Consider the following 14,750-nt stretch of genomic DNA (forward strand, 5'->3'; position numbering starts at 1 on the left):
GGAAGACGGGAAGCATATTTTATTTTTAAAAGTGACAACAGACTTCAGACAATGTATTGTTGGCAATGTAACAAAAGTAGTCAAATAATCAATTGGAAAAAAATCTACTGGATATTAATTATGTAAATCTCAGGACCCAAACTCTAGTTCCTATGGGACAAGTGAGGTTTGTTTTTTTTTTTCCACCTAATTTCATATAGGGAAATCTTTCTGAAAACAAAAGCACCAAAATCTGTGACTCTCCATAGGGGTGTTGCTGTCCTCCTTTCCTCCCAGGGAGCATGGTGGAAATTTTTGGGTGAATTTTTATTGCCACAGTGATGAGGAATAGGAGCAGAGGCAGAACACATGAAATTTTTGCACATAGACTTTCCCCCTTCTGCAGGACATTCAAGTAGATGAAAAACCTGATTATAATAATTTTGAACTTAGAACCCAACTCTATTTTACATATAAATGCAGAATATAATTTTGCTGTGGAATTTTCCAAGAATATAACTTATATGAAAATTTGAGGGAGAATTATACTTTGTTTAATTCTGGAACTTTACCAAGAGTTGTTCACCATTTCAGGACTTGTGTAATAGGGAGTAATATAAATTGTATCTGAATTCTAATACAACACACCTGTGTCAGTCTGCATTTCTGGGAATTCTATATATATATATATTCATTTTGCCCTATTCCAAAATGTCAAAAACAAATAAAATGGTCAATTGTATATAATTTTACTTCTCTTATATCTAAAGGTACATTATAAGTAGGTAGAAATATCTGACTATTACGTCTTCTAGCGAAGTCGTAACAAAGCATTTATATATTGAAATACAGTGCATATAATTTTCTTTGTTTCTTTTTTTTTTTTTTAGAAGGAGTCTCACTCTGTCACCCAGGCTGGAGTGCAGTGGCGTCATCTTGGCTCACTGCAACCTCCGCCTCCTGGGTTCAAGTGATTCTCCTGCCTCAGCCTCCCAAGTAACTGAGATTACGGACGCCCGCCACCATGCCCGGCTAATTTTTGTATTTTAGTAGAGACAGTCTTTCACTATGTTGGCCAGGCTGGTCTCAAACTCCTGACCTCAAATGATCCGCCCATCTCGGACTCCCAAAGTGCTGGGATTACAGGCGTGAGCCACTGTGCCCGGCCTCTGAAGAAGTCTTAATCCTAGTATATATAGTAACAGAACTGGATGAGATTATCCAGGGAAATTTATGTAACATGAAAAGGGAACTCAAGAAACAACATTTGAGAAACAGAGAATGACCCCAGGAGGGTTATAGTGAAGGTGTAGGATATAAGACTGGGTAGAGTCAAGGAAATTCAAACTAAGGAATTTACGGAGGCAGTGTTCAACTCTGGTAAATCTTAGCGTGAGCCACCATGCCTGGCCAGTGCATATAATTTTCTTATGCCTTTACTTTTATTTCTCCTTTACATCACAGTTATGACATCATATCTTTCTTTTAAAATTCTATGTATGTAAGAAATATTTTCTAGGAATGTCATAGGATAATAAAAGAGTATTGCAGAGTACCGGTAATAAAATGGACACAAGACTAAAAGGATTGAGAATCACAGATTGCTTTTCTGCTTGTATACATTCTGTATCTGGACAGCATGGAAGAGCCTAATTGCCCCCGCAAGAGTTTTGAATAACATCTGTCTCATGTTGACTCTTCATCTGAATTCAGTGTCCCCCACCCAAAAAAGAAATAAAAATAAAAATATCAGAGTAATAGGCAGACTTACCAAGCTTGAAATCTGGATTTTGAAAGAATTCATGAAGAACATTCTGAATCTGCAAATCAAAAGAGGAAAAAAAGAAAGAAACCATATGCCACTCCTCAGTTACCACATATTTGTTATTTTAGACTAAAAGCCATCTATAGTCTTTCTGTTTTATTATTGGGTGATCTTTCCAACCCAAGGACAGAAATAGTAATAAGTCACATGTACTTTCTACAAGGGGGTCTTCAAAAAGTTCATGGAAAATGTGTATTATGAAAAAAATGCATGGATTTCAATTTTTTTTTGCACCAAAATAAACTTGTCATTAACTTGTTATGTCTGAACAAGATCTAGCTTGAAGAACTAAAAAGGATAAGACATCAGTTTGAAAAGAGCCCCTATTAGAGCAACATGAATTCTGCTAAAATTGAAGCAAAAACATTAAATTTATGGTGAAGCTTGGCGGGAAGAATGGTGAAATCACTGGTGTTTTATGAAGTGTTTATGGGGACAATGCTCCAAAGAAATCAGCAGTTTACAAATGGATAATTCATTTTAAGAAAGGATGAAATGATGTTGAAGATAAAGCCCATGGTGCAGACTATCCACACCAATTTGCAAGAAAAAAATCATCTTGCTCATGCCCTTATTGAACAGGACTAAAAATTAACAGCAGAAGCAATAGCCAACACATAGACATCTCAGTTGGCTCTGCTTACACAATTCTGACTGAAAAATTAAAGTTGAAAAAATTTCCAGTCAATGGGTGCCAAAACCATTGCACCCAGATCAGACGCAGACAAGAACAGAGCTTCAAATGGAAATTTTAAACAGTGGGATGAAGATCCCGAAGCATTTCTTCCAAGAATTGTACCAGGAGAGGAAACATGGCTTTACCAGTATGATCCTGAAGACAAAGCACAATCAAAGCAATGGTTTGTTACCAAGATGTGGAATTGGTCCTGTCAAAGCAAAAGCAGACTGATCAAGAGCAAAGGTCATGGCAACAGTTTTTGGGATGCTCAAGGCATTTTGCTTATTAACTTTCTGGAAGACCAAAGAACAATAACATCTGTTTACTATAAGAGTGTTCTGAGAAACACTAGCTAAAGCTTTAGCTAAAAAATGTCTGGGAAAGCTTCACCAGAGAGTCCTTCTCCACCATAACAATGCTCTTGCTCATTCTTCTCATCAAACAAGGGCAAGCTGGGCACAGTGGCACACACCTGTAGTCCCAGCTACTCAGGAGGCTAAGGTAGAAGAACTATGAGTTTGTGCCAGCCTGGACAAAATAGCAACACCCATCTCCACTAACAAAACAAGAACAATTTTGTGAGAGTTTCAATGAGAAATCATCAGGCATCCACCTTACAGTACTGATTTAGCTCCTTCTGACTTTTTATTTTCTAATCTTAAAAAAAATCATTAAAGGACACCTGTTTTTCGTCAGTTAATAATGCAAAAAATACTGCATTGAAATGGTTAAATTCCCAGGACCCTCAGTTCTTTAGGGATGGACTAAATGGCTGGTATCATCACTTACAAGTGTCTTAAACTTGATGGAGCCTCTTTTTATTTATTTGCCATTTAAAAAGTAATGGCAAAAACCACAATTACTTCTGCACCAAGATAGTATTTGAGACAGGGTTTCACCATGTTGGCCAGGCTGGTCTTGCACTCGTGGGCACAAGCGATCCTTCTGCCTCAGCCTCCCAAAGTGCTGGGATTACAGGCCTGAGCCATGGCGCCCAGCCTGATAGAGCTTATGTTGAGATATAAAGTTTATATTTTTATTATCTTTTAATTCAATTTTTCCACAAACTTTTTGAAGTCTCCTCTTAGAATACTTAAGGGTATATAAAGTTATTTTACACATATATTCTCAATGATTCCCAACCTTTTTGTGTGATTAGGATTGGGATGCTGACAGTGACCCCATTTTGCCCTCTCCAGGGGACACTTCTAGCAACTCTCAGACACGGCATGATGGAGCTAAGGCACTTTTGGCAAGCACTTTGGCCATCCAAAGAATCCTCTATACTTTCTCATTCTTCAATTACTAAAAACGAAATTTCCAAGTTCTTCTTAGTCCATTTTTAAAAACATTTTATTTTTTAGAGAAGTTTTAAGTGCACAGGAAAATTGAGCGGAAAGTACAAAGAGCTCCCCCACCGTGTGTGTGTGCACGTGTGATATATATATCACATATATATATATATATATTTGTTGTTGTTGTTGTTGTTTTGTTTTTAAGAGACATAGTCCCTCTCTGTTCCCCAGGCTGGAGTGCAGTGGCATGATCATGGCTCAGTGCAGCTTCGACCTCCTGGACTCAAGCAATTCTCCCACCTCAGCCACCCGAGAAGCTGGAACCACAGCCTGGATAATTTCTAAATTCGTCATAAAAGTAGGGTCTCCCTATATTGGCTAGGCTGGTCTCGAATTCCTGGCCTCAAGCAATCCTCCCACCTCGGCCTCCAAAAGTGCTGGGATTATAGGTGTGAGCCACCACACCCAACCAGATATGTCTTCTGCTAATATTTTCTCCCAGTCTGTGGCTTGTCTTCCTTGATCTATTTTTAATCATTCACTTTAAACTGAAAATATGCTTAGCATTGTATCTAATGAAAAAGTATTTCCAAATCCACATACACTTAAGAGAAAGCATTTAACTCTCAGAGTACAGTTGTTCTCTAGAGCTAAGAGATAGTCTTGCAGGTCTCACAGAAGTAGTCACACATACAAACACACACACAACAAACAAACAAATGAAATATATGTTGGTTTATAGTGATGAGTTTGGGAACCTCAGCCAGAGTCAAGATTTTAGAAATCTAGCTAGAATTTTTTTTTTTTTTTTTTTTTTTTGGTAATGCTCAAAAGAAATTGAAGGAATCAACACTCACGGACCAGACAGGTCAAGACTTACCTCAGCAATACTGAAAATTTCAAGGGAGGCTTCTAGTATGCTACTCAGTATTCTAGCAATTGCCCTTTTACCACTTACCCCACCTACCTTTCACATATACCCCCAATTTTCTTACCACTGACTTAGGAATCATTCCTTTAGGGTCTAGAATCCATTCATCGAATTGCTCCTGCAGAGCCTGTTTCCGTGTGTTGGCCACCTTGACTTTGATTTTGTCTATGCTTTCTCTTTGTTTTCTATTCTGTTTAATATTCTCCTTCATCTTGGATACTCTGCAGGATGTAGATATAGAAAACATGTTGAGTTAATACCCTTGGATTTGGTCCAGATTGGAACACAGGAATTCAGACTCTCTTTGAAAATGTTTGCCTGTCTTTTCTCCATAAAATCTTTGATTCAGGCCTGTAGTGAGCCCTTCTTCCACAAGCACTTATTGAATTTGGCATAAATCACAGAGTGCTTTCTACTATTTGACTTTTTATAGAGGTAGGCCTTATTTTACCCAACTAAATACTAGACTTAAGAAGTATTGGTAGGAATGTGAATTAGTACAACCATTGTGGAAACTGGTAGGGAGGTTCCTCAAAAAACTAAAAACAGAATTACTACATGATTCAGCAGTCTCACTTCTGGATATTTACCCAAAAGATCTGAAATCAGTTTGTCAAAGAGATGGCTGCACTTCCATGTTCACTGTGACACTATTCATAATAGCCAAGTGATAGAACCAACCTAAGTGTCCTCCAACAGACAAATGGATAGAAGAAATGTGGTTTATAATACAATGGAGGGGCCAGGCACAGTGGCTCACGCCTGTAATCCCAGCACTTTGGGAGGCCAAGGCAGGCGGATCACGAGGTCAGAAGATCAAGACCATCTTGGCTAACACGGCAAAACCCTGTCTCTACTAAAAATACAAAAATTAGCCGGGTGTGGTGGCATGCGCCTGTAGTCCCAGCTACTCGGGAGGCTGAGGCAGGAGAATGGTGTGAACCCTGGAGGTGGAGCTTGCAGTGAGCCGAGATCACGCCACTGCACTCCAGCCTGGGCGACAGAGCGAAACTCTGTCTCAAAAAATAAGTAATAAATAAATACAATGGAATACTATACAGCCTTAAAAAAGAAAGAAATTCTGTCATTTCTGACAGCGTGAATGGAATTGGAGAACATTATGCTAAGTGAAAAAAGCCAGGCACAGAAAGACAAATACCACAAGTTTTCACTTATCTGTGCAATATAAAACAAACAAGCACATAGAAGCAGAGAGTAGAATGGTGGTTACAGAGGCTGGGAATGGGGGAAATGGAGATATGATTGTCAAAGGGTATAAAATCTCATTTAGACAAGATGAATAAGTTTTAGTGTACATTTCAAAATTGCTGAGAGTAAATTTCAAATGTTCTCACCACAAAAAAATGATATGTATTTGAGGTGATAGATACGCTAATTTGTTTGATTTCATTATTTCACATTGTATTCACAAATTATAACATCACTTTGACCCTGCAAATGTATATAATTATGAGATATTGATTTACAACTTAAAAAACAGGTAGTAAAAATAGCTCTAGAAGCTGCTATATATACTGAAAAGGCAAGGTTGGATGCAATAAGGCCTTAGGGTAGTGAGCTTCTCTCTTCCCTGGACAGAGAAATCATCTGAAGGGATTGATTTCAGGTGTTGGGAACAGGCCCCCCAAATCTGGCCATAAACTGACCCCAAAACTGGCCATAAACAAAATCTCTGCAGCACTGTGACATGTTCGTGATGGCCATGATGCTCATGCTGAAGGTTGTGGGTTTACTGGACTGAGGGCAAGGAAACCTGGCCCACCCTGGGCAGAAAACCGCTTAAGGCATTCCTAAGCCACAAACAATAGCATGAGCGATCTGTGCCTTAAGGATGTGTTCCTGCTGCAGATAACTAGCCAGGGAGCCCATCCCTTTGTTGGAGCCCATCCCTTTGTTTCAGCCCATCCCTTTGTTTCCCATTTTAGTTAATCTATAATCTATAGAAACAATGTTTATCACTGGCTTGCTGTCAATAAATATGTGGGTAAAACTCTGTTCGAGGCTCTCAGCTCTGAAGGCTGTCAGCCCCCTGATTTCCCCCTCCACACTCTATATTTCTGTGTGTGTGTCTTTAATTCCTCTAGTGCCGCTGGGTTAGGGTCTCCATGACCGAGCTGGTCTCAGCAAATGGCGCCCATACATGGGGCTGGAACCTGGGTCGAAGGGTCACTGGAGTGACAGTCGGAGAATGTGGAACTAAGCTGGAGGACACCCGAGTACTCTTAAGCAGTCCCTGTGGTGAGTAAGAAGGGGAGCTCGGAAGCATCAGGGTAACAATGGGACAAGTTTGGGCCCTGGTTCATTCCACCTTGGAACCTTTTCACACTGATAATGAGGAGGAAGGAAAGTATGATGAAGTAACCGAAGAGGTGACAGAGCAGGTTTGTTTGCCAGCTAAAGCTAAAGTGGCAAAGGAGGGAGAGGTTTGTCCCTACCCTTCTGCACTCCCTCATTATTTTGAAGAAAAAGAGTGGCCTGACCCTCCAGATCTTTCTTTTCTGGAGGACACTGGGCAAAAAGTAGTTGCCCCAGTGACTGTTCGAGCAGCACCTCGAGCGACTGCTCTCAGTTCTATTCAGGCAGGAATTCAGCAAGCTACAAGAGAGGGTGATTTAGAGGCCTGGCAGTTCTCTGTTAGGATACACCCACCAGATCAACAGGGAAATATTATAGCTACATTTGAGCCTTTTCCTTTTAAATTACTCAAAGAATTTAAACAAGCTATTAATCAATATGGACCAGGTTCTCTTTTTGTAATGAGACTGTTAAAGAATGTTGCTGTCTCCAGTCATTTGTTGCCAGTGGGGATGACAGGATTACTTCTAGGTAGATCTAGTTTAAATTTAAAAGGAGTGCAAGTACATACAGGAGTCATTGATTCAGATTACAATGGGGAAATTCAAATTGTTATATCTACTTTTGTTCCCTGGAAAGCAGAGCCAGGAGAGCATATAGCACAGCTCCTGATTGTGCCATATGTGGAAATGGGGAAAAATGAAATTAAATGAACAGGAGGATTTGGAAGCACAAATAAACAAGGCAAAGCAGCTTATAGGGTCAATCAAATTACTGATAAACATCCTATAACTATTCAGAGAAAGAAATTTAAAGGTTTGTTAGATATAGGAGCGGACATTTCAATCATTTATCTACAGCACTGGCCATCTGCGTGGCCAATTCAACCCGCTCAATTTAACATAGTTGGAGTTGGTAAAGCCCCTGAAGTATATCAAAGTAGTTATATTTTGCATTGCGAAGGGCCCAATGGACAACTTGGGACTCTTCAACCAATTATAACTTCTGTACCTATAAATTTTGGGGGGAGAGATTTATTACCACAATGGAGAGCACAAGTTCTAATTCCAGAGCAATGATATAGTCCTCAAAGTCAACATATGATGCATGAAATCGGGTGTGTCCCTGGTGTAGGACTAGGAAAAAATTTGCAAGGTTTGTAGGAACTGCTTCAAGCAGAAAGACAAAGTTCCCGCCAAGGTTTAGGATATCATTTTTTATGGCAGCCATTGTTAAGCCTCCAGAACCTATACCTTTAAAATGGTTAACAGATAAGCCAATTTGGATAGAACAATGGCCACTAAGTAAAGAGAAACTGGAGGCTTTGGAGGACTTAGTTACTGAACAATTAGAAAAAGGACACATAGCTCCAAGATTTTCCCCTTGGAATTCTCCAGTTTTCATAATTAAGAAAAAATCAGGTAAATAGAGAATGTTAACTGACTTAAGAGCCATTAATTCAGTTATACAACCTATGGGGACATGGCAGCCAGGACTGTCTTCTCCTGCTATGATTCCAAAAAATTGGCCTTTAATAGTCATAGATTTAAAAGACTGTTTCTTTACTATTCCCTTAGCTGAGCTAGACTGTGAACAGTTTCCATTTACAATTCCTGTGGTAAACAACCTGCGGCCTGCTAAGTGTTTTCATTGGAAAGTGTTGCCACAAGGCATGTTAAACAGTCCAACAATTTGCCAGACGTATGTAGGGCAAGCAATTGAACCTACTCGTAAAAAATTTTCACAGTGTTACATTATTCATTGTATGGATGATATACTTTGTGCTGCCCCCACTCAAGAAATATTACTCCAATGTTATGATCACTTGCAAAACTCGATTTCTCACGCCAGTTTAATTATAGCTCCTGACAAAATTCAGACTTATTCCTACTTGGGGACCTTAGTAAATGACCCTACAATAGTGCCACAGAAAGTAACCATATGTAGGGATCAATTGAAAACATTAAATGACTTTCAAAAATTACTAGGGGACATTAATTGGATACGACCTGCTCTAGGCATTCCTACCTATGCCATACGTAATCTATTTTCTATCCTTAGAGAAGATCCTAGTCTCACTAACCCTTGGCAATTAACAAAGGAGGCTGAGGCAGAGTTGCAGCTGATTGAAAAGCAAGTGCATAAGACTCAAATAAATAGAATAGATCCAGAGAAGACTCTAGATTTGCTAATTTTTTTCAACTCAGCATTCACCTACTGGTGTTATTGTTCAAGAGCAAGATCTTGTAGAGTGACTTTTTCTTCCACATACTAATTCATGGACTCTAACTCCTTTTTTGGATCAAATTGCTACTATGATAGGAAATGGGAGAACTCAGATTGTTAAATTACATGGATATGATCCTGGAAAAATTATTGTCGCTCTCACAAAGGCACAAATACACAAGCTTTTATAAATAGTCTTACTTGGCAAACCCATTTAACTGACTTTGTGAGTATTCTCGATAATCATTTTCCTAAAAACAAAACTGTTTCAATTTTTGAAATTAACTAATTGGATTCTCCCTAAAATAACTAAATTTAAACCAATTGAAGGTGCTGAGAATGTTTTTACAGATGGGTCTACTAATGGTAAAGCTTATTCTGGCTCGAAGGGTAAAGTTTTCCAGACACCCTATACTTCAGCTCAAAAAGTGGAGCTTGTAGCTGTAACTGAGGTATTGACTGCTTTTAATATGCCTATTCATTTGACTTCTGATTCTTCATACGTGGTTCATTCCACACAATTAATTGAAAATGCTCAGTTATGATTTCATACAGATGAACAACTGATGATTTTATTTACCCAATTGCAAACAGCAGTTAGGAGTAGAATGCACCCTTTTTACATCACTCACATTAGGGCTCATACACCTCTTCCAGGACCTTTAACTGAAGGGAATCAAATGGCTGATCACCTAGTTGCTACTGCAATACCTAATGCTAGACACTTTCACAATTTAACCCATGTTAAATTGAGCCTTTGGTCTCAAACACAGATACTGCATTACCTGGAAAGAAGCTAAAGCCATTATCCAGCGATGCCCAACTTGCCAAATGGTGCATTCCTCATCTTTCACAGGAGGAGTTAATCCTCGAGGATTGGAACCTAATTCTCTTTGGCAAATGGATGTCACACATGTTCCCTCGTTTGGGAGACTAGCTTATGTACATGTATGTGTGGACACCTTTTCTCACTTCATCTGGGCTACATGCCAACAGGAGAGTCTTCTGCCTGTGTTAAACATCACCTTTTGCAGTGCTTTGTGGTATGGGCATTCCAGTTTCTATTAAAACAGACAATGCCCCAGTATATACTAGACAAGCTCTAGTTACATTTTTCTCTATATGGAATATTAAACACATTACTGATACCCCATATAATTCTCAAGGACAAGCCATAGTGGAAAGAATGAATCTCTCCCTGAAACACCAATTGCAAAAGCAGAGGGGGGAAAACAGGGATTATGGGACACCACATATGCAACTGAATCTAGCATTATTGACTGTAAATTTTTTTAGCCTGCCTAAAGACCAAATACTATCAGCAGCTGAACAGCATCTACAGAAACCAGCTGCAAAGACAGAAGCAGAACAACTGGTTTGGTGGAGAGATCTGATAATAAAAATTTGGGAAATAGGTAAAATAATAACTTGGGGTAGAGGTTATGCTTGTATTTCTCCAGGATTGAATCAACAGCCAATTTGGGTGCCATCGAGACATCTAAAGCCTTACTAAGAGCCAGATACCCAGGAAGAGGTTTTGGGAAGATCCCAAAGACCCACCGGTTGCAGACATATCAAGACTGACGCTGAGGAAGACTCCAACTGTCAAGAGCAACACCTGTCGAACACAGCCACCTACCTGGGGACAGATCAAGAAGGTGTCACAGATGGCGGAAGAAAACCTGAGGAAAGTGGGATAATCAGTCACAATGAGTAATTTAATGATAGCTATGATAGTGGTGATCACCACCGCCATGAGTATTCCTTCAACAAGGGCTGACACAGAGAACAATTATACTTATTGGGCATATTTATCAATCTTGGCTGGCAATAATGCCTGGACGTAATCACTCTATGGCACAGTTACACATGCTTTCTGGTCTCAGTATTTACCAAAATGAATATACTCCTATAATTGAGGCATACCACCCTCAAAAACCTATTTGTAAGCAGAATTGGACCTGGCCAGAAATAATGAATGTGCTTGTTTGGGAAGATTGCACTGCAGAACAGGCAGAGGTGCTGTACAACGATTCCTATGGAATCATTATTGATTGGTCCCCTAAGGGGATGTTTACCTTGAATTTCACCTCTCAGTCTGCGTGCCATGGCCACACTATGTTCAGCTGGTCTAAACAAAATGGTCAGATGGTAGAAATGGTAAGAAGTATGGCAAGAGTTCCTATTATCTGGAAACATGGCCATATAGTGGCACCTCAACCTCAAATGATATGGCCCGCTGTAGGAGCTAAACCTAAGGACTTGTGGAAACTATTCATGGCTCTTAATAAGATCAAAATTTGGGAAATAATAAAAAACGTCTAGAAGGACACTCTACAAACTTGTCTTTGGATATTGCAAAATTAAAAGAACAAATATTTAAAGTATCCCAGACACACCTGACCTTAATGCCAGGAACTGGAGCGCTTGAAGGAGCTACAGATGGATTAGCAGCTATTAACCCATTAGACTGGATAAAAACACTTGGAAGCTCTGTGATTTCAATGATGATTGTGCTTTTAATCTGTATTGTTTGTCTTTGTATAGTCTGTAGATGTGGATCCTGACTACTGAAAGAAGTAGCTCACTGTGATAAAGCCGCCTTTGCTTTTATTGTCTTGCAAAAACAAAAATGGGGAACATGTTGGGAACAGGACCCCAAATCTGGCCATAAACTGGCCCCAAAACTGGCCATAAACAAAATCTCTGCAGCACTGTGACATGTTCATGATGGCCATGATCCCCATGCTGAAGGTTGTGAGTTTACCGGAAAGAGGGCAAGGAACACCTGGCTCACCCAGGGTGGAAAACCACTTAAGGCGTTCCTAAGCCACAAACAATAGCATAAGCGATCTGTGCCTTAAGGACATGTTCCTGCTGCAGATAACTAGCCAGAGTCCATCCCTTTGTTTCAGCCCATCCCTTTGTTTCCAATTTTAGTTAACCTACAATCCATAGAAACAATGCTTATCACTGGCTTGCTGTCAGTAAATATGTGGGTAAAACTCTGTTCCAGGCTCTCAGCTCTGAAGGCTGTCAGCCCTTATTTCCCACTCCACACTTTATTTCTGTGTGTGTGTCTTTAATTCCTCTAGTGCCACTGGGTTAGGGTCTCCATGACTGAGCTGGTCTCAGCATTCATGTCTAGGGTGGAAGCCTAGAAGATGCATTTATAACAAGCATCTCAGGTCATTCTGATGCCTTGGATCAAACTTCTGAGAAATCTGTCTAGGGGTATATCTCAGCTAATTGCCTTTATCTAGCCAAAGTCTCATGCTTTGCCAGCCACTGCTGAAGTGCTGAGCATAAGAGTTACCCTTGCAGCCAGAACTGCATCACCCAGGTTGAGAATGGGGGAAAAACTGTGCTTTTAATTGTACCTATGTGCATCACTCCTATTAGGACTCCAAAAACCCCAAACTGGTTTTGATTGAAATCAAATAGAATGGCTCAGAATAATAAAAATAGTTGCTGGTTTCAAGTACAATTTTTTCCCAACAATGTTGGAGGCAAGTCTTCATCTTTCAAAGAAGAAAGACTAAGACAATCTGACATATTTTAAAATGCAAAAAGATTTTCAGTGGGAACTGGTAAATTGGATATATCTGATGAACCAAAGAAACTACTAAAATCTAAGTCATTACCTTATGCCTATATAAGGCCTTCAAAATTCTCTAGAAAAACAAGTGTTCAAAAATGAACTTTGAAGTTTGAAAATAAAAGCAGACAAGCAGTTTAATAGTACAGAAGGGGCTGGGTCTGAACTGCTGGAAGATTAATAAGTATTTTATTTTTATTTATTTATTTATTGTTTTGAGATGGAGTTTCGCTCTTGTTGCCCAGGCTGGAGTGCAGTGGCACAATCTTGGCTCACTGCAACCTCTGCCTTTCAGTTTCAAGCAATTCTCCTGCCTCAGCCTCCCAAGTAGCTGGGATTACAGGTGCCCACCACCAGTCTGGCTAATTTTTTATATTTTTAGTAGAGACAGAGTTTCACCACGTTGGCCAGGCTGGTCTCAATCTCCTGACCTCGTGATCCGCTCACCTCGGCCTCCCAAAGTGCTGGGATTACAGGTGTAAGCCACCACACCTGGCCTTAATGAGTATTTTAAAGGAGTGCTAAGTTTCTCTGATGCAATTGCTAACCAACCAAATCTCTACCAGTCAGCTCTACCGGTCAGCTACCAAAGTTCTGAGAGCTTGTTTGCTTGTCTTCTTCTGCTTCTTCTGCTTGTCTCCCCTTCTGCTATTTATCTATTTCATCCTCTGCTGCTTTTTCCTTTCCCCCTCATCTCTAGCTAGGATTCTTCTCAATTTCTGTTTTCATTCCTCTGTGGCTCTGTCTTCTGTATCTGTGTTTTTCACCCAGCTCTTTTGCATTATTCATTCATACACTCACTCACTAAACCACTCACTCACTCATTCATTACATAAATATTTATTTGGCACCTACTATGGATTCTGCCATTATAAAGCTTAGGGTCCAATGGCAGAACAGATAAGTAAACGAATTTTAGGGTAAGTACTAAGTGTCTCCAGATTCTCATGTGACACAAAAATGAATACACAAAATTGGTTTTCTGTCATTTTCCCATCTGCTTGAAATATTTTTCTCCCTCTCTTTGCCTGACTAGATCCTCCACATGCTTTAGGTCTCACCTCAGACATCATTTCCTCCCATTTATTGATGTCCATATCTAGAAACAAAATCTACTTTTGTGCTTCTGGGCCACTGTACATGAGACTCAAAATATAATCCAAATGGATTTTAAATTGATTGTGTCACCCATTCAGGGAATTAATAAAATTTGTCTTCTGTAGCCTGCATTATCTCATGAAGATGTTTACTTTACATTAATCCAGAGAATTCTAAAGCATCCAAAACTCTTAATTTGGGCAGTACAGGGTAGACATAACCTATAAGCAGATTCATTCTAAGTGTAAGGGGACTGGAAGGGAAGAAAAACTACATTATGGAAAAATTGCAAAAATAGTCATAAATTCTTCCCATTTCTGTATGCATGTCTCTATGAATGCAACATAACTTTGCAGCTCCTCCCATGAAGAAATGGAGTCTGTTCCTGTACTCCTTGTCTGCCTCTGGCCATGTGACATGCTTTGGCCAATGGGCCATTAGAAAACAGAATGTAAGCAGAAAGTTGAAAAGTACTTGAACACTGGGGCTTGCCCTCTTTTATTGAACTTGGGAGCCCTTCCACTACAATACCATCATGGAAATGAGCATGGGCTCGCCTGCTGGATGATGATCCAGTTACTTCCATTGCTTTTGCAAAGAGACTGCCAACCACTTCAAAAGTGATTGAGGTCATCACTTTTGGTTGTTATTCTGAAAGTAAAGGGATATGATTGAAAGGTTTCATCTTACTGCATCTCATGAGTGAGTCTAATTGATACCATGTGGAACAGAGATGGGCCATGAGCCCAGCTCAAAGTTACCAATCTACAAAATCATGAGCAAATAAATTCTATTGCTTTAAG

At 39.7% G+C, this 14,750-nt stretch overlaps 1 protein-coding gene across 15 annotated transcripts in view; it reads right to left on the reverse strand.

The window, feature by feature from the left end:
- EFCAB5 (EF-hand calcium binding domain 5) overlaps nucleotides 1–14,750 on the reverse strand; it is a 183,718-nt gene that overhangs the window by 115,649 nt on the left and 53,319 nt on the right. For 13 of the 15 annotated variants that reach the window (XM_054670095.2, XM_016932086.4, XM_063798744.1 and 10 more), the window contains 2 exons: nucleotides 4,774–4,930; nucleotides 1,751–1,799 (listed from right to left, as the gene is read on the reverse strand). In XM_054670095.2, coding sequence (XP_054526070.1) covers nucleotides 1,751–1,799; nucleotides 4,774–4,930 — 206 coding nt within the window. Of the gene's footprint in view, nucleotides 1–1,750; nucleotides 1,800–4,773; nucleotides 4,931–10,890; nucleotides 10,934–14,750 lie in introns of all 15 variants that reach the window. The other 2 variants (XM_063798748.1, XM_016932088.4) reach the window with 2 other exon arrangements.

Source organism: Pan troglodytes, chromosome 19 (genome assembly GCF_028858775.2).
Source record: "Pan troglodytes isolate AG18354 chromosome 19, NHGRI_mPanTro3-v2.0_pri, whole genome shotgun sequence".
In the NCBI taxonomy this organism is placed as follows: domain Eukaryota; kingdom Metazoa; phylum Chordata; class Mammalia; order Primates; family Hominidae; genus Pan; species Pan troglodytes.